The sequence below is a fragment of the Passer domesticus genome, chromosome 11 (assembly GCF_036417665.1).
Source record: "Passer domesticus isolate bPasDom1 chromosome 11, bPasDom1.hap1, whole genome shotgun sequence".
Taxonomy (NCBI): domain Eukaryota; kingdom Metazoa; phylum Chordata; class Aves; order Passeriformes; family Passeridae; genus Passer; species Passer domesticus.
The window spans coordinates 9429862-9451389 of NC_087484.1; the positions used below are offsets into that span (position 1 = coordinate 9429862).

The 21528-nt window shown below is 40.0% G+C and overlaps 1 protein-coding gene across 16 annotated transcripts in view; it reads right to left on the reverse strand.

Moving 5' to 3' along the window:
• Nucleotides 1-21228, reverse strand: part of LRCH3 (leucine rich repeats and calponin homology domain containing 3) — a 59841-nt gene extending 38613 nt beyond the window's left edge. For all 16 annotated transcript variants that reach the window (XM_064385552.1, XM_064385561.1, XM_064385560.1 and 13 more), the window contains exon 1: nt 21000-21228. In XM_064385552.1, coding sequence (XP_064241622.1) covers nt 21000-21210 — 211 coding nt within the window. In that variant the 5' untranslated portion in view covers nt 21211-21228. The remainder of the gene's footprint in view (nt 1-20999) is intronic.
• Between the last annotated feature and the right edge of the window lie 300 nt (nt 21229-21528).

Genomic DNA, 21528 nt, shown 5'->3' on the forward strand with positions numbered 1-21528 from the left:
AAATGAGCTCAGAGTGTGATAGGAAAGAGACATCAAAGCTAGTTAGCACCAATGAATAGGTTTTTCCAGACTTCTCTCAATCTACAGTGATTTTTAAAACTTGGCATTGCTATTTAGCAGTAGACGTTCAGTGGGAAACTCTGAATTAAATCAGCTGAATTGATGCTGCAGTATAGTCTCTTAAATCATTCAAAAATGGGTCTAACCAGTTACAAGTTTGGTTAATAAGTTTAGAGCATTTTTATTCATGATGGCCATGAGAATGCTGTCTTGTACACAGCATCTGTGATTTCATGTGCCCAAAGGGGGAGCCAAGAGGGAGGGCTGGCCAGGACCATAGAAACAGGCAAGCAGTAGGAAAAGAACAACTAAGCTAAAACAAAAGTCAAGAATTGAGTTGAGAATTAGACAGAAGCAACATATGACAAAATACAGTGTGAATTCTGAATCTGCAAATTCAAGAACTGCTTTTGGTTATTTGCAATCCTTGCTTTGTCCCCCCTTCAGTAAGTATTTAAATTTCCTAAAGTCCAGAACACAGCATCCCTAAGATTCAGTGACATTCTTTATTTTGTTCAATTTCTCTGGAATCTTCTCCCATGCCAGCAAAGTAGACCCTAAATGTGACCAGAAACAGGGCAGAGTGCAGCAGTCACTGCATGAAACAATTCAGCAATTCCATCCTCTGCCCATCACCTTCCTCAAAACACCTGAAAGAGAAGCACAGCTATAACAAAATCCAGAAGATAACAAAAGCATTCCAGTGACTGGTTATACATTCACATATTTGCTGCCCAGCAGCACAGCTCTAGCTGGTGTTTTTCTCAAAAGAGAAAGTATAAGTGAGGTAATGGAAAAAACTAAGGTATTTCATTTAAAATACCCAATTAACACCTTGCCCATTAAGACTTGCTTTGGTCATATTCTTCTGCTACTGTATGGATGAAATAACTTCAACAACCAGAAAAGAGAAAGGTATTACAGTACAAATTATTGTGTAAACTAAAATTTCTGCAAAGATTTCTATTTCTCAGAGAAAATAACAGATGTTGTAATGAGATATTATTTAAATTTTCCTATTTTTTAACGAGCAAGAGGTAATTGACGAGATGCAGGTTATTTTCTTTAACATGCAGGTGCACACCCTTGCTGCTTCTCATACCTTAAACTGCAAACAAATTACTAATTCCCCCATAAAAGCACAAATACTAAATTTCACTATGAATAATCATATGAATGAAATATAACTGTTATAATTTGAACTAGGATTAACTCATTGTGTCCACATTTCATGGGTTAAAATCACTGTTACCAGAAATCTTCTTTAAAAAAAAAAAAAGGCTCTCCTAGTTTACTAAAAATGGATGTGTTTCCTTGAAGGCAAGATCATGTGGAATTTTGGCAAAGAGGAAGCATTCTTTGGAACTAAGCTCTTCGTGAAAGATAAAAAAGCCAACAGTACAGATACAAAATGAAATCATAGAGCAGAGTCAGATCACTGACCTTTTCCATCTTAATTAGGATTCTGTGGAGAAAGGCAGCAAATCCAAAGTTAAATGTGACTAGAGATACACTGCGCCTCATATTGCATCACTTGGCATTAAATGCAAACTCCTCCTGCTCCAAGAATGTTCCTCTAACATCAAACATTAGCAGGTCTGTGTTCACGCATTTTTAACTTCAGCTGTAACACAAATTTTGTCTCCAAAGCACAATCAGTGATGCACAAAGGTGCACTGTTCAATGTATGGGATACCCACTACCTACACTACAGAGAGGGAGCTGCAGCTCAACTGCTGCTGGCACTCACACCAGCTGGGGGGTGGTGGATTCCAACTCATCAGGAGATGCTGATGGGATCAGTCCATAATCCTGTTGTGGTGGGATACAGCTTCTGCTCTCATTCCAATGAACTACGACACAGGCAGACACTCTAGACCTGGGTTTTGATACAAAAATTTTATTCCTAAAAATCTGCCTTTTGTCATCAGAGACCTGCACGTGTTCCCCACACACTTTCAATTTTTTTTTTTTTTTTTTACTTTAAACCAGCAAAGCCCAGATTTTGGCTGTCTATTCAAAACCAAACATCTGCCACAACCACAACACCTGCTGGCAACACTGATGTATGAGACTGTGGCACTGTGAGCTGTGGGCTCCCACCCATGATGTAACACGGTTCCAGAACAGCCCCTTTGCAGCTGTGTGATGGCAGCCGTGAACTTGCTGCAGTGATGCAACAACCCTGGTATCTGTGAATTGATCTGAATCTCACTGGTGACACTGGTGGCACAGACTGCCCTCGGCTAGAATGGCTTCATTTTTATGGCAAGCAAATGTTCTTTTTTTCCCAAAAACTACGAGACATGAGTTGTAGCTTGAAAGCACATTCATGGTTTCCTTTAATACCAGACAAATCTAACACATATGAGCTTGCAGCTGACAGAGGACAAGATATTTTCTTATGAATAATTAAAGCAGCCAATCAATGACCAGGAGGCTGACAGCCAATATAGGGACAGAAGGCAAAAGGCAGCACTAACTGCTTTAGGAGAAGGTGCAGCTGTTTAAGAAGAAATACCAGAATCTGGAACTGTGTAAACAGCTTTTTTTATTTTACCACATACACAACTTGAAGACCAGAAGCAAACTCCACACTTTCACACTGATAACAACAAAACCACCGTTGCACTGGAGAATATCCTAGAACTGAATAATGTACTCTTGATGATATGGAAAGCAACTCACTAGAACAGCTCATTTACAGCTACTGCTCCCTGGAAAGTGACTGCTTAGGCACAGCCACCCCTCAGATAATGTCACTAAAACCATCTTTTGAGGAACTTGATGCCATCTGATTGCTCAATGCTGACATTTAGAATCAACTCTATTAGAACAACAACATTCCAAATGGATTTGAGGCACATTGTTATACAAACCTCAGCTCCACCTTCAGCTTGTCACTCATTCTCTTAGCCAAATAACTGCCCACAATTTATCCCGGTTTTATGATTTTTTTTTTTTTTTCACTTCTCAAACACTTCAGAACTTGATAACCTAAGAGCAACAATCCTTGTGATTCTGCTGACTTTTAGGAAACACTCCCATAAAGCTACTAAGAGAAAATTGATATAATGAAAGCATAGCCCCAGGCAGATGAGCTACTGGTATTATGGTGCTGACTTTTCTTGCAAACCAGAAATCATCATAAGAGAATACCTCTGTGATATACTTCTGATGATGTTGGTCCCTGCACTCAGTAACTGGGAGTGTTTTTCTTTGTCAACACTGAAAATGTTGGCATCCTTCAAGCTTCATTTCACACCTGGACATTTCCTGACACAGGAGGGATGACTTTACCTCTTCCTGCCTGCTGTGAAAACTACCACTTCTGCCATACCCTAATTCAAAACAAACCTCAAAAATGTCATCTCCTGACTCACCTTCTACCTGCCAGCCCTGTCAAACCTGAACTTTCCCTAATTATTTCCCCAGACATCAAGATAGTCTTCATGTAAACTAATTAAGGTAAGGTGGGATTTACTGCACCAAAATGCATTTGTTCCTTCTGTGTTTTCCCCAGGTAAACTGTCAAGGGCAGCCCCACTGTCCAAGCCAGAGTACCCACAGATGTACAACAGAACAGCTGTAACAAAGACTGTTTTCACCTGTATTATTTCTGTAGCCCTCTAATAAAATATGGAATTTCCAGTTTCAATTTCCAGCATTTCATGAAGGAAGATTAAATTCAGATGTGATCCATCCTTGATACACTTATCACATTTCAATTCTCAGCAGATCCATGCTTGAAATGCATGATCACATTCCTGCTTAGCAACAGCACCAGCAGCATTAAACTGCACTTTAACCATTTCCACAGTTTGTAACTGAGACTCTCCAACCTGCTGCTTTTGGCACCAGGCACAGGCTATGATTTCTGCAGTTCCAGAAAATAAGGCAAAGGTTAGTGGTTTCTTCCAAATGTTGACTTGATGGTGCTACATTTGGAATGCAGCATGACCATCAAAACTTGCTCCACCAACCTGAGAACTCACTGCATAACATAAATCACAAACAGAAGATTACACATCACACTGAAATGGGCCCTCTGGATTGGCCTGAGTGCTGAAGACAAGGTTTGTAGCTTTTAACCAAGGCTGCTTAACTGTCCTTTACAAAACCTGCTTCAAATCACTGCCAAATCATCGTCAAGTTTCACATGTGTGAATCAAAGTTTCACAGATGCTATTTCCTCTGGCTACAGTTTTATTTTGGAATATTCAACACAAATAACAAAGCTTCTTGCCAAAGCTTTTAAAAAACAAGAAAACCCCTTACTTCTCTGAAGAACTCCCACAAATCCCCAGCTTGGAGCAAGTTTAATGAAGTGAGAACTATGGCCAAAGCCTTTACCTTTTTTTTTTTTCCCTTCAACACCCAGATTACCGATGAAACCTGGCTGGCTTTTTTGTTTTCTAATTCAGAAGCTTTTAAGAACAGTCACACAAGGGAGATTTGCAGAATCTGGCTTCCAAGTTACTTGGACTACACTAGGCTTTTTTAGCAACTCTTTTCTGTTAAAACACATCATATTGAAAAAAAATAAAATTAAGCAAGTACAACCCTCCTACCTGGCCTAGTCTCTGCAACATTCACCATTTGCTCTTAAGACTAGAAAAATCTATTACAGACATCTGTAAGAACTTTAATTATACTAAGTAAGAAAACTCAATCATACCTGGGATCAAAGAGGAAAACAGAAGATTCTAAACACCAACTCCCATTCGCCTTCCCTTTTTTCTCTTCACATGATTTTAATGCATATTTACTGTAGTTTAGCTTTCTGTTTTAGATATGACAGAAAACCTCACAGGTGCCACCATAAAAAAACACTGACTAAACACAAACACATATTACAGTCCTGCCCTTAATGTAAGCTGCTCTATGACCAGTGAAAATAAAGCATGATGCCTCGCTGGAGCAGAACCACCTGAGTACTGCAAGAAGAGGATAAACATTCCAACAAGAGTAACAACTTGGAATACAATGCCACTTCCTCTGCAAAATTATTTCATTTTCCTTTTGCAAGGAAAAATATTGTTTATTAAAAACAAAAAACCAAACAGTGACAACTATAGAACGCCATTACATAGTTGTTCTTGTGTGTCTACTGGAGAGCAGGCAAGAGTGACAAGCTCCAGTCCCTGCAGGAACTGAAAACTTTTCATATTCCCACAACTCCACTTGCTTTTGCTCTAATTGGCTCTAGAACAGAAAAATCTGTAGCCTGAATGGATCAAACTGTTACGTCAGCTATTGTTTATTCATTATTCAGTGCAGACCCTGCCTTCACAGTGAGCCACTTGAAGCCACAGAACAATTCCTTACTGGCCACGTGTTCCCATCCTCTCCCTTGCACCAGCACTCCTGCCTGTGCAGCCACACTGCCAGTTGGGTCTCATTACTGAGAGCAAATCCTGAAAAAAACCAAAGCCACAAATAGCCTTCAGCCCTTCTGAGGCATGATCCAGTTCCTGCTGCAGTTGAGTAATCTCTAACATCAACACAAGGGAGAGGACGACAATGTGGCTTTATGAGTACTGAAGAACATCAGGACTTCTGGCAATACCTGGGATTTGGACTAGCTGGTTAATAACAACCATGAAGCCTTTTTTGTTTGTTTGTTTGTTTAGATTCCTTAACTCAAACATTTCTAATAAAACAGGTTTTTTCAGAGTAGCAAATACAGGAATGTGATCAGGGATTTATACCCAAGTTTTGCTCATTATGGATACATACCTCAGTACAAAGCATGGTACATCCTTGTGTACATACCATGGTATTTAAGGATGGCACACAGTGCAGCCAAGCAAACACTTTGAGAGTGAGATGAAATCAATTTTCAGATGAGCAGGGACAGATTTTCAGTAGCTTTAAAAGGGAGGCAGAAGGAAGTCGGGTGACCTGCCAGCTGGGCCTTATGACTGGCCAGTAAACAACAGGACAGATTACAGACAGAATACAAATTGCAACTCATGTACTGCTGCAGCAGAGATGATGCAAAGTGGAACTGTTTATCCATGTCTGAAAACAAGAATTAATTCTAACCCCTTCACATGGGGTTTGCGGTTAAAGAAGTTTTTACATGTGCTCTACTTCCAACTTCCCACTGACAGCCCCCCAGTCTTCTCTCTTCTAGCAATTTCATTCCCTTTCCTCACTAAACTTGGCACTCACCCAACAGCATAATCATGCTTCTCTTTCAAACAGCTCTAAAACTAACTGGAAGTTGGAGAAGCAACTTTGCAAAGGATCTATCACTGGGTGAATGAACTGGAGTCTCCAGCTCACCAAGGCCAGTTAAATCAGGGAAGCTCATCCCCATTGTCCAGCTGCAGTGCAGCCCCTCTGCTTTATTTCTGCAGAACATACACAGAATTTATCTCCAAGGAAAGCAGCCTTTGGACTACACCTACAAAGCTGGTATGGCAGCCTACACCCCTCCATTGATAAAACTGGTTTAAAAGAACCTGTTTGGGTTTGCCCCAAACCTACCCTGTGTTGATTTAAAACCAAAAAGAAAAACAAAAAAGTCAAATCATAGCATGAAACCCTCATGTCTAGTCTTTTATACAGTATAACAAAGACAGTTTAATGACATCTGAAAACCTTGGAGATCCCCACCCTCTGGGATCCAACTTTACTGGTTTAAAATTATCCCCTCTCTTGGGTCCTCCCTACCAGCCCTTTGCTGTAAGCTACTAATTCTGCAATGCTTGTGTGAGCATTTCCCAATTCACATCAGGCAGAAAAACCGTCAAGTTAGCTCACATGATTTCTGAAGCTGTTTAAACTATTCTTGCAAAATTTGCCTGAAGCTAACTTGGGGAGGACTTACATGAACTGTCTCTCTAGTGGATATAGAGGGCAGTGACTTCCTTTGGCAGCACAGTTTCCTTAAATTAGCTGTTATCAGCACATTGACAAATAAGTTGAAGTCTTGCCTTAACAAAGACTTGAGAAAAGGAGAAGTAAGAAAACAACTTTTGAAAGAAAATCTTTCATCAGGATTTTCTAAGTTGACGTTACTTTGAATTGAATCAGATCAAAGTCTTCATTACTTAAGCATTCCATTTTCTTGTAGCATTATGCAACCATCTTGGCTAAAACAAAGGAGACTAATCTTGTTTTGTAAATGTCTCACTGCAACACAATCACTTAAATCTGAACCATTACATGGTTCAGATTTGCTGCTTTGATTCCCAGCATACAAAACCCAACATTTACCTCTTCTGTGTTTCTTCATCATCTATTTTTATCTAGGACATCTGCTTTTCTCAGTTCTCACACTCAGGACTATGGAGAATAAATACCAGTATATGAACATACTCCTACCAAAAACATCAACACACCTCCCTTCTATGGACTCTCCCAATCAGGAAACAATTCCTCATTTTCTTTGACATCTCTTCACTTTCCCATGAACACTTCAGGACAAGTGATGGCTCCAGACTTGAGTATAACTTGTCATGTCCACAGGGGCAGAACTAACCTGGCTGTCAGGTCATAACTTACACAACTTGCTCTCAGTGATCAGGTTTGTTGTTCAGGGGAGTAGAGCTGCCATGCAGAAACAGGAACCAATGTGGCAAAGGGCTTCAAGAAGTTCAGCTGAAGACATTCTTTTGCAGGCTCAAGTTGAAATGCTGAATTTGAAAGTCAAGTCACTTAATACATATTTTTTTATCTTGTTTTTAATTAAAAGTTTGCTGATGTTGTTATGCTTGTCCTCACATCATGGTGAGTTGTATTCAAAAATAAACTTCACTACAGGACACAGTGCAGGCCGCCATCTCCAGAGCAAGGGCTGAACCATTCATCTATTTATTTTACTAAAAGCTCCAATTCATCTTAATACTGGACATAAAATTCTCCACCTACAAGCATTTTCACGTATGAATATGTCAGCTAATATAGCAGCTGCTATTTACCCATTGTGACATTGATTTTGCATATTCCCCCAACCAGTTCAAAATGTATTGCTATAGTCCCTTTTTTCCACAACAGTTAAAATAAAATGATAGAATAAAGTCTGCAATAGATGGACAGACAATAAAGAAAAAAAAAATGCTAGCTGTGAATACATTGAAAAACGTCTTAAGGGAAAGAGTTAGAAACAAACCAGAACTGAAAATTCAAAGGTCCTAAAAAGCCAAGTGAGTAATTTCACATAAAAAGGCCAATTACTTTCAGAGAAAGGCAAGCATTTCTATAAAATTTTATGCCTCTTATTACTGCATTTCTTTGACACTCTTAATAGAGTGCCTCTGTATTTATGGCACTGAGATACAGCTTCATCAGACTGCACAGTAAAGTCAACAAATACATCTCATACCACTGCAGACACTGATCCATCTTCTGCAGAATGTATTTTACTGAGGAGAAAAGTCAATAAAGTCCAACAGTCAAAAGTCTTATGTTCTTTTAATGGCTCCTTGAGGCCATCTCTCATGCTGACATCATCCCTAACAAAAAAAGCCTGTTACACTTTACACAAGCAGTGTTTCAATTTCAATAGGACACTTATTGCCAGAATTCTAGAAAGAGAGCTGGAGTCTTACAAAGTCATCTGTGCAGTACAAGCCATTTTAGTGTCAAGGAATAAAACAACAGTACAGGATAGGCATGGAAAATATCCCTTATCAGAGGGAACAGCCAAACGAGGAGACAAATGGCAGCAATTGCCAAAATATATGTTTAAAATATGAAATAAATTTTTCATCTGGAAACCATAAAAGTCACCTTCAGTCGAGAACACACCATGCAGACATTACCAGGGATCAAGGGCTACAGGACTGGGGGTCACTATTTCAATCATCTTCACTTTCTTAAAAGAAAAACCCCTAAGCTTGCTAAAAACTAGTAGCAAGGCCATCAAAATGGTTGTTACATTCTCCAGTTAGTATTTGAGGTGAATTGTATGCACTTCTTTTCACAAAATAAAATTAATATTATGAATGCTGGAAGCAAACAGATTTTATAAAACAAAATCCAAACTCATCTGACCAAAAATGAATTTTTTAAATTTTTTTTTTTTTTCAAATCCAAACCAAACCGATTCCTCTTCAGGGAAATGCTTAAGTTGAGGTTTAACAGTAAACACTGCTCTTAAGAAACTGTCATGAAAATTAATCTCAAACTGCAGTAGTCACTTTGAAAATTTTTGGCTAGTTGGCTCTATCCCTCCAGGTCCTTCAGTGAAACAGTTTTCTGCGTGTGACAACTTTTATCTATACCAGCTCAGTGCAAACTGAGGAAAATGAAAGCTTTTTGCCTTGCTAGGAGAATTCTTGACAAACACTGAGCCACAGAAGAGAAGCTGTGCAGCCACTGCCCACACTGCACAACAACGATGAGAATTCCACTTCCAGAGATCTCTATTATTCTATTTCATAATGACTATTTCAACTGCTGGTATTTTTAGCTGTTCATGTATATAAAACTGTAATTTAAAAAGTGTTCATTTGAAAGCATGTAAGAATTTTTAAGTGGAAAAATCTCCAAGTAACAGAGAAAGTGCCTCACCCCTCACAGGCAGACACTCGAGATGTGTGAGAGCATTCACTGCTCCTCGGCAACACGACACTGCCTTCTGCCCGCTGCTCCTGAAATACTTGACTGAGTTCCAGCAGAGCAGGGTTTCATTTTCCAAGACTGCTTCACAAAGTTAGCAGTGAGGGGAAGTGTGCAGTAAATGAACTCATCCCCCCAGCCCCTTAGAGAAAGTTCAAGTACAAGAGGAATTACCCAACTAAAAAAAAATAAACTTTTAAAAACATCAATTTAAAGCAAAACACATAAAAACTTTGAAAATTGAGCTAAAACTATTGCCAGGTTGTAAATCCATGTGCAAACCTCTGGATCCATCTATTATTTTTTCCTATCAAAAATTAGGAGCATTGTTAAAACATACATTTGATATTTATTCAATCCACTTACCTCTCCCAAAACCTCACTAGGATAACAGGCTTGGGTACAAAGAGGGTCAATAGCCTCCAATTCAGGTGAACACAAGGGAAATGAATAGTCAGAGACTGCAAAAAAAATCCCAAAGAACTCTAACCCCAAACATCAGAAAATAGTCCCAATGCAAAAAGCACTCCCTGGATTTTAGTTAATAGATTAATGCAAATAATTTGACTTTAACAACTTCTTCAAGTCTACACAGGCTGTGGAAAGATAAGAGTGAAGGGCTTTGATGCAGCAAAGAAACTACAGATTTGACATTCACTGAATAGCAAATAAGCCATTGAACCACACACAGCAAACTAGAAGGGTTGATTATACACTGAAAAGAATAGGCCCTGATATGCAGTATTTGAACAATACAATAAAAATAGCACAGTATTAAAAGGTTGTCTAGCTTCAGGATTAATATGGAAGTGTTAAGCAAAAAAAAAAAACAAAAAACAAATGAGGGTATGAAAATATAAGTCAAGCAGGATATTTGAAGTTACATAAAAAAATCTTAAGCACTAACAATTGTGGCAGTACAGAGTACTTCTCTTGCCCTGAAAGTAATATTGAGTTCATTACTGTAAGCACAATATGATCAAGAAAATCTATCCTGAGATCATCAGAGGCACAGAAATGCATCTGTACTTCTAACAGAAGTAAAACTCCCTGGCCACTATAAAGAAAGAATGAGAATGTGAAAAGTCTCACCTCAAACTACATTTGAAAATAAAACTATTTTAGTCTGCATTTCTCCTGATAGTATTCAACAAACAAGAATTTTTTATTTAAACAGTGCCCACAGTGAAGCAAGAAACAACTGTTGTAACTGTGACAAGAAATGCTAAGTAAAAGAAATGGAGAGTACTGCATTTCACTGTACAGAGTAAGGCAGCAAGAGTGGCAGGATTGTACGTTGCAATAAACTGACAAAAAACTTTGGTAATCAAAGTTTGCCACTGGAGTTTGACATTGCCTTTAAAAATGAACATCTACATTACGCTCAAAATAACTCTTCTGCACAACATGCAATTTTATGATATTATGTAATGTAGTCACAGAACTTCAAATCATCTGGCATGGAAATAAAATACAAAGGCATATGAAAAACCTGTTTCAATGAATTCACTTATATGCCGTACAAAACTTGAAATGAGATTTTATAAAGTCCTTCGCATAAGATGGGTGTCTTATGATTTCTTTTTAGCTCCTCTCTTCATGGAGCACAAACTATGCTTTCCAGATTCAGAATTACAAGCTTTTGCCTGAGAAGTAAAACAAAACAGCAAACAAGTTCTTCTCTAAATGCCTCTGACATAAGGATGTTGTGGGGCACACAGGAAGGAAGCAGAATGTGCCACATGAAATAGAGAAAGCAAGATACAAAGAGTTGGGAAATGCAGTGATAGGAGGATTTCTTTATGGTCCAAACCAGAACAGAAATAGAACAGGCAAATCTGAAAAGCATACTATAAATATGAACACACTTTCTTCCAATATGATTAAAAAACAGACAGCAGTGCTCAGCAGACTGAGACACCTCCAGCTGAGGAACACAGAAGTACAAAGTGCTCCTCCAAGGGTGAAGTGGCAGGCAGCCCACAGACTGGAGAACAGAAAATCTCAGGGCTCTGCTCAGGTCTTTGTGTTTGTTTGTTTGCTTTTATTATCCCTAACAATTGTCAGGTACCAGACACATTCCTCCTTCCTACACCGAGAGAGCCCCAGGGACATGTGCTGCAGACATTGATTAGGAGAGGAAACCCCTTCCCCAAACCAGAAAGAACAGCACCTCATTTGAGTTAGCCCAGAATCCACTCATACAGCTTGCAATGCCTGCTTCTAAAAACCCTATTTCTATTTATAACATTTTCAGCATGGTTAAGAAATGAAAAGAACTGTATCATATGGCAAGAATACAGCCAAAGTTAGTTAAAAAAAATCACATTTCTGCCTGAAAATTTAATTAGACAGAAACAATTAGAGTCATTATTAAAACTGTTAAAAAGTTTTTCTTCTATTTATACACTGCAAATCTGGCAGCACTGGAACAACTGCATTATTAATGAAAATCTGTAGTTTTACCTTTTGCTTTATGCATCCAAAGTAGAAAAATATGTTTTAAGTGAAAGGAATATGAACTGAATAGTATTTATCTATATGTGGAAAGCTACTTAAGCAGTCTGTTTTCAAACTGATAACATGTTTTTCATATGGAATTTCCAGACTTATTTCTTAACCACTACAGGGCAATACAAGGGCTGTGAACAGAAACTGCAGTGCAATGAAGCTGATTAAAGAACCTAACAGATGCATTTCTGACTTTACTGTATTTGTGAAAAAAAAAAAAAAAGAGATGACAGATGTTTAAAATATCTGTATTGCTCAGTTACATAATTCACAGCCAAATCACGAGCACTAGAAATGTGTGTGTGTGATTTCTTTCACCATGCTCAGAACACCACCAGTTCTGAGCTAATCACCAGTGAAGGTTTGAGAACTCTTACCAACAGTGAAGCTCCTGGGATTTCCACACTGACTTTTAATGGTAATTATAACAATCTTCTGACACGCAGCCATCCCTGAATGATGTGACACAATTTGCACCCAGCAGAACAGAGCCATGAACATTTAACATCTGAATATTTGCAGTAAGTTTACAGCTCCACTGGATGACCTGCTGTTTTAGCATAGATGGGTTCCAAAGATAATTTTTTACCTTGCTAAGCACAAATCTCTCCAGTCCTTTGCAAGCCAGCAGAATGAAAGGAAATAGCAGATATTTTATGGCTCACAACCACATTCAGTCGTGGCCCTCTACAAAAACATTTATTCTATAGCTGAGCTTAGGACCAGTGTAACGACAAGCTCCTAACTGTCCTGCTATTATTGTGCTCAATGACTCTCAGTCCCTGAGAACAGTGTGACTGACACCAGCTCAAAGACCAGTAAAAGCCTTGGTCCATGACTGAACTAAAGGGTAATATATGTGACCATAAATAATAGTAATCATGAGTTAAGCATGTTCAAATTATTACTTGTCTCATCAGCATCCTAAAATTAATTTTCTGATTTAAAAGGTATTTCCTACCAAATGTTTAGATACCAGTTATTCCTCTTTTTATCATGCTAACAACATGGATGAGAAGAGTGGAGCTGGTGATGAGAGAGAGGCGTTTGAGACAGGCAAGATTAACTAGAAAATAAGAAAGTGTTAAAACATGGAAGTTAGGATAAAGGAGATAAAATATGTGGGCAGAAGAGACAGAACTGAGATAAACAAACATTGCTGGGAACAAGACACATGACATGAACACAGGGAGGAACCTGTGTAGAACATAATCACCTGGTAGAGCATAATCACCTCCAGAACACCCAAACACAGAAGCTACAATGTGATCAAACCATCACCTCTGCCCTCAAACATCTGTACAAGTTGGAGGTACAGCATCCCACCCTACCAACAGGTTCCAGGGAATGACAACCTCCTGCTATCTTGCTGGCTCACCTAAGTGGAACGTGAAGGTTTGAACTGTCCTGAGGAGTCACACAGATGCCAACTTTTTTACACTTGACCATTCTAGAGAATTCAGACTGCATCTCTGATGCAATTTAGAATTCAGCATCAGGAAAGTAACCTGGGAAACACACTGCTATTTTGTAAAGGGAAAACTCAGTTAAAAACTTAGGTAACATGGCTAAATGAAGCACAAGGATGATGAAGTCTATCATCAGAGATGCCCACAGACTTTTAATTGCTCATTTCCTGTGCATATCTACTGAACCCATGTCTTTAATTAAAAACCACACACCACTTTTCATTCTTCTTCCAATTTTTTCTGTTCAAATTGACCTTTTCAGACAAGATGAAATTACTGTGAGAATCAGGACTGATCACAGTCAAAGTCTTATAAAAGAGAGTGTTGTTGAAAAATCATGAGGGAAAAAAACCCAAGGAATTACACAAAGGAAAAGGGATGGTTAACCTGAAAGTAGTGAACACTGCTTTGGAAAAACAGATTGCATACTGTCAGTGCCATATATTTCCTTCATAATACTAAGCAAATTTTCTAAACAAATCTTTCAAAAATATATTAATTGATCACTTTTTTTCTAGTTGTTGGGCTTGATTCCCAGTATTTCTAAGGAGTCACCAAGGCTTCTGAACATATTAAAAGTTACATTTAAAAATGCCTGTAAGTTCAGGCACTAAGTATTTTAAATTTTGGTACTCCAAATCAACAGATGCTTTCAAACTTTGTACCATTCCAAGCTTCATGCATATAAAATGCAGTAACATTACCATGCTTCACTGCAGAGAGATTACATGAAAAATAGTGTTTGAAAACTTTTCAATAGTCTGCAGCACTACCCAAAAGCCCAAGGCAACAATAACACGTTTCTGTATCCAAAGCTAAGTTTCAACAATAAGCTGAATAAAGAGACTAAAATTCACATGGGTCACTGAACAATGTGGGGTGCTGGGTGGAAGTGAATAGATGCTCCCTAATCCTCCTGCCCTCTGCACAGAGCACATTATGGTTACAAACCATATGTCCCAGCAGCCAACACCTGGGCTGCAGAGCAAGCTGGGGGTTTCAGTATATTCTCCTTTTGGAGTGCCTGAAGCTCACTGGGAGAAGGCTAAGAGTGTAAATACTTTAACTTTCAAATCAGTAACATTATCAGCTAGGAGAGAACAAAGACTCCTCACTCCAGAAAGTCATGAGGGCTGTCAGTGGAAGCAGCAGTCTGTAGTGTAGAATTGTAAGTGAGGCTGAAGCCAAGGACTACTGGGGCAGTTTTGGGGACTTGAAGCTGAAACATTAAACCCTCTTCCTGCACATATACAGAAGCATTAACTTAGGCACAACAGGCCTTAAAGAAAAGACCATAATGTTGTACCCTTTGCATCGTCTCTAAGTATCTGTAATTCAGGGAATTAAGGCAATACTTTTAACTCTGATGCCCTGATAAATCAAACCACAAGACATTTCTAACATGAATGGATTTCCACCCCTCCACTTTGGAGAGGGGGCCACAGCAGATGAAGAAGAAAGCACCCTGCACAGCCCATGGCTTCAGATGAATGAATACACAACTGCAATTCATTCAAGCTGTTTGGCCCACATGAGAAACCATGAGGTCCAAGCCTGATTAGTTATTACAGAGAGAAGAACCCTTGAAGTGAGTTATAGCCTTTTTGTTAGCTACCATGTAATTTTATTTTTAACACATGCTACATAATTTGCAGTATTTGTTGTAACTAATGCTTTACTGCTGGTTCTTCTGCTGAACAAACTAATTACATCTACTTCATTCTAAACTTGAACCATCAGTATAAAACAATGTATTTTGCCAAACTGATGCTCAAGAGCCAAACCTATCAGTAATAAAGTTCCACTGAATGAAATTCAACTCTATAAGCCATATTGTAGAATGAAAAATTTTTATGCTCATTGAGTCAAAGGGCAGCAGAGTGTTTGACAGAAAATTATTAGCAAATTTACAGGAGGTGAGTGGTAAAAGGTTACAAAACAGAGTTAAGGTGTGGTTTCATAACCGGTGCGAGTCAATTTAAGCTTACACATCTGCCAAAACAGATCCTCTCACTGCCATCATCCCTGCAGTGCTGCCATCCTTTCCACTGGCTGCCATTCACATGCACGTGAAGCCCTGTGAGCTGTCCAAGGATGTGACACACGAAGTTATTGGTTGGATTTTCAGCCAGATGAAGGCCCTGGGATTGTGGTGTTGGCTGTGCAGCAGGAGATGAAGACAGAACTTCTTCCCATGTTGGCATCAGCATAGAACTCAGATCACATTAGGCTCTGTATTTATGATGGTTTTCTGGGAGTATTGAGCCAGGATAAATTTTCTACCTCCAAACACAGGTACAACCACAGGAGAATACGGCTGGAAACATCATGAAAGAAATACAGACAAATTTTTTTCCCCATAATTCTAATTTGTCCTTCATGTGACTAGAGGGCTCAATATATTCAACTATGAATCCCTACCCTCTTTATTTTTATGTAGTTACAGTTATCTCCAAAAATATAACCACAAGGGCATATGTAGCCAGGACAGTATTAAAAAAATTAAATCTGATCATGATGGAGTCAAGGAAGGGAAAGACTAGGGAAGTAACTAAAAACACATGCAATACCACTGAACACCACTTACAAGAACTCACTGGCAGTAAAATTTAATGGTAGGACTTAATTGTTTGTTTTAAGAGATAAACTCACTGAACAAAGGCATTCTGAATATCACGTATTGCTTTTATTGCCACAAGGATTAGAAGCTACAAGCTCAGATTGTGTTTTCCCAGTTGCCATAAAACGTGAGGCAAAAAGACTTCCTGTGTGCAAAGAGCAGCTGAGCATTACTGCAGTGCTCAGGTCTCCATCCCAACCCAACACATGCAACAAAAATGAACTGTAAACTACCACTGCTGTGTTTTCATGGTAACAAAAAGAAAAAAAAAAGCAAAAAAAAAAAAGCAAGCCAGAGAACTGACCTCAATTTAGCAATTTACCAAAGCACCACTCTCAGACAACTCCATTAGGTCAAGAATTGCCAGTATTTATACATAGACCACAGGAGATCAAGACCTCCCAATAACAGAAACATAACAAGAACAAAACCAAAAGGGAGCAATAATCAAATTAAACAAGGACTAACACAAGTAGGAGCTAAGATCAAAAAATGCAGCTGAATGGAACAAGCTGGATTACTGTCCAAAGGCAGGGGAAGGGTTGTGATCCTCTCCCCTTCCCACTCCTACAGCTACTGGAACTTCTGGATAGGGCATTTCTCTTTGGGTTTTGGTAGGGGTAGCAACAAGGACACAAATACAAACACAAGAATCTGCATGACCCTACTTACATATTAGGTTTTGGGTTTTAATATTGAAACTTTAGATGATCTAAGTATTTAAACTCCAGTGTCCAATAGTCTGAGATTTGAACAAACAATAATCCCAAATTCCTTCCAAGTTACCTTCAAGATCACAATAAGTTTACATTCAAAATACAGTAACCCAAAATTTTTTTTTAAAAAATTACTTTTAGGCTGGTTTTGACTGTGCTGTTGTGGCTTTAAGAACAAATGTTTGGCTGACAGGACCAGTGCTGTCTGAGCCATGCTGTGCTTCTCAAGCCACTTTACATTTCATGAGGCAGTATCAACTGAACCTCTAGCAGCAATGAAAACACCAGTGAGACCCTTTAGAGCAGAACACTCACACACTCACTGCAGCCCTTCTAGATGCATGCAAGCACTTGGCATATAGAAAACTTACTGACACTATGGGCAGATTTTACCATTTCTATGGAGAACTAGTAAGAATAAAACTACAGAGATGCCTTATTGGCAAAGCCATTGAAAAGGCACAGCAGACCATTTTATTCTTCCTGTTCAGAGTCTTTCTATCCTTTTTTACTACTAATATATTCCAGAAACAAGACATAGTGAGCTGCATGTAATTATCTTACTCAATTTCCATACAACAGACATTTCTTTTATTGCATAAACCCACATATTCCCATCTTCTCCTTTAAAAATGGAGACAGTGAGTGGTTTAAGTAATTGCAGCTGTCATGGAGGGTTTGACAAATAACTTTTCTGCTCAATGTATGCTTTAGGCCACTGGGAAAGCTGTCAAATAATGACATCAGAATCTACATTAATGCTGGCAAAATGCAACTGTGCTTCCTTTCACATTTAACTCAGGTGGTTTATAGCCCTTCTTTTTCCTATTCTGTGGTCAAGAACATGAGTGGAATGAACAAATGGGCTGTAACTCAGATAAAATGGGGAGAGATAATGAATGGTAAATGAAAGCATGAAAGCAAACAAAAATAAAAAGTATGAAAGCATATCCTTCATTTGATAATGAAGAAGCTCGCTCATTATTCATCATCAATGAGATTTGTAAACCTGGTCACTTCCTAAAAGTCCAATTAAGATGTAAGGGAGGAACACAAAGGAATGAGATACTCTTTCAGTATCTAAGTTATTACTACACTGCATTTCTTGCACATCCCTCACATATGAGAACATGCAATGGGTGACTGCACCACACACTGCAGAGTTACCTTCCTGCTGATCCATACCAAAGCTGTCCAGACTATTCCATCTTCAGTTTGATTTTTAAGGCGATCTTAATTCCAGTCAAAGTACAGAACAACTAGAAACTCACTACTGCTTTACTGCCTGCTGAAGTTATATGTCAGTTCTGAGAGTAACCCTGAGCATTGATCTTGGTTTAAAAAGTCACATGTGGGTTTCCATCGTCTGGAAGACAGCAGTGCCCAGAAGCAGCCAAGGCTCTGACAGGACTAGAGAATCCACCTTCCAGTGAAAAGTTTATGGACTGAAGAAAATGATTAATGAGGAACTTAATTTTTCCATCTACAAGAAATACTGTATTATAAAGTTCAAAAGTAAAGTGCAGCAAACCTGACCTGGTTTTGCTGCTCTGGTGACAGTTTAGGGAGTGGTTAAGAACGGTACCCAGAAGCTATTACAGCCTGAGCACCAGGGTTAGCATTAGTCAAATCTGAACTCATACCTGGTCCAAAAAAATGTGATCTTCCCATTGATTTAACATCTGGAAATGCACCTCACGGCTGACATCACCCACCATCACCCCCAAAATCCGCACAGAGCACCCGACTAAACTGATCAAACCGCTGATCTGCAGCACCTGCTCCTGCTGACCCGCTCTGCTGGCTCACCTGCGCTCAGAGCAGCGCCCAGGCAAGGCCGGGGGCTCTGTCGGGCTCGGGGCAGGGAGATGCAGGTTTCTCGCAGTAGTCACGTTAATGAGGGATGTGATTCATCCCCACCTCGTAAGCACCCATGCGTTTACACTGACACGCAGTTACTTTTATTGCTACAAGAATGGGAATGAGCTGCATCAGTACATGATTCACACCACAGAGGTGTCTATCCAGGCACGTGAGCAGGAAGGTTTGCACATCGTTGTTTCATCTTCAGTTTTGTTACTAATTTGTAATTTGGGAGCAATTCCAGTCATTTTTATGAAACACAGACACCCAGCACCTCATGTGCTTGGAGTATGCGGCACAGCATGTAGGAAGGCTGCTGGGAGTCTACCGTGTGGGGTGTTTAAAGTGTTTACTTTAAGTGTTTATAACACCTAACACACAAATACATTGTATCATATTATTTGTGGCTAGTCCCATACAAAAGAATTTTAAGTCTCCTCCCATTAACAACACTGTGCCCAGAGTTACTAAAAACAAAAACAAGTCACAGAACAGACCACGCTAAACAAAAAAAGGCACAAGATGAAGTTATTCACAGCAGCCTTCAAAACAGAGAATTTAAACAGAATGTGTGTCCCCACACACAGTCAATAAGCTTTGCCTTTTACAACTTAAGAACAGTTCTAGCTTTTTTCTGAGGTTCATTGTAATGATAAATGCACAAAAGTGTATGGCATGCACTGCTGCTTATTAGCATTTAATGCCTCTTGAACAACTACAATGCAAATATTCAGCACAATAGATGGGAACCTTGGTGGGAACAAGAATTCCCACAAATTGTTTAAGAGTACAGTAAATGAATAGTGTTATAAACAAAAAGCCCAAACCCCTCACAAATGTGTATGCTGCCTATGCTTACACATTAATCCACTACACATTCATTGTGCAACTGCACTTGCACAAAAGAAACAAAAAACACCCCAAAATTTTATATCCCAACAAGAACTGTTTTCTCTGTGTAGATGTGTTCAAGACAAGCAAACCAGTGTTGCTTCAAGGTTTGCTTGACTTTTCATGAGTGTTTCTTTTGTCAGTGACAGATTTTTGCATAAGTAGGATGTGACAGGACAGAGTATGAAGCCAAGACAATTTTAAAGAAGCTTCCATTTTGAATTACTTAACGACAGTGCAATCAGCACTCTTACAAACAAACATGGCAACTTGAAAAAAGTGATACTGGAAGCTTACTTCTAAGCTTTCAAGCTACAACAACACTAAAAAGTTTAGATTTCAAAGCTTCAAACAGATGGTATGCTGACACCTTTTAAAGTTACTTTGACTTCAATTCTACAACTGCACAAACAAAATAAACTAAATCTGACCTACATCATGTATTAAGAAGATTTCTACATCTGCACAAACTCTCATTTCCCAAGTCTCACCTCTCTAGTCACTACAGTAATATGCAAACACAGATGTGTTTTCACTTGTGATCAAGGTACTTACAGTCAAAGCATACATTTTTAAGTCTATTCTCATGAATACATTTAAGGAATAGAGAGAACAAAAGCCCTAATGCTTACTGTACCTTGTAAAGTAATTAACAATCTTAAATATCCTTAAATCCATGTTATACAGGAGAAAAAAAAAGAAAAGGCTGTGATTATATTCATGGTATCTTTCATATCTTCTTATGGCTGTTGAAAATTACAGTAATACAAGCATAAGAGCTTATAAAAACCAGTTTCTTTAGCATACACACACCTGACAGCCCTTCCTGGAAAGTTGGTTTCCCGTGTCAGCAGGACAAGATGAGAGATTGTGAGGGTGCACACGTATGTGTATATACACACACATTCACACATAGATGTATCAGAGCCAGAAGAACACCAGCTAAAACCACAGCAGCGAGCAGCAATTCTGAGGAAAACCTCACAACGCCCTTTAAAACACCTCCCCATAAGGGAAACATTTTACAGCAGAGATGACAAAGAAGAAAACCCCTACAAACGGGAGAGATCTCATCAGACGGGCGAAGGAAGAACCCTGCCACAGCTCCTCCATCCTGCCTCGAGAGCCGAGGAGAGGAAGGGCGGAGAGCGAAGGGAAGAGGCGAAACCAGCTTCAATTTATCGAAGAGACAGCAAGTTGGTCACCTCAGACTCAGTCCGGAGCGAGGGGCCGCTAGGGCAGCCAGGACGCCCAGACCCCCGCTCCCACTCCCCGCTGCCTCGCCCCGTCCCTCACCAGCCTGGGTGGTGTCGCTGAGATCGTGGTTGGCGGCGCTGGCCCGCGGATAGTCCCGGAGCTTCCTGCCGCTCAAACTGAGAGTCCCGCTGACCGCCGCTTCTTCCAGGGCTCGGTCCAAGGAGCGGCTCCAGGAGCCGGGAGCCGAGGGACCAGGCGGAGCGGGACAAGCCGCGGGCATCGCGGCAGAGCCGCCCTCCGGCGCCGCCATTTCCCCGCCACAGCCCGGCCGGACAGCGCATGCCAGAGCGCGCGGCAGGGGCGCATGCGCGGCCGCCGCCCGGCGGGCCCGGGACCGCGCGGGCACCGCGTCCGTGCGAGCCGAGCCGGGCCGGGCCGGGCCAGCCTCGCCTCGGGGCCGCGCCCTCCCGCCCGCCTCGGCCCGGCCCGGCCCGGCCCGGCCGGCGTGCAAGGGATCGCCGCCCCACCTGGACACCTGCTGGAGCTGTTAAAATTATAGTTTTCCCGCCAACGTGGGATGTCACAGGATGGTTTCTGGCTGAGCATCGCTCACAGCTGCTGGGTGTCG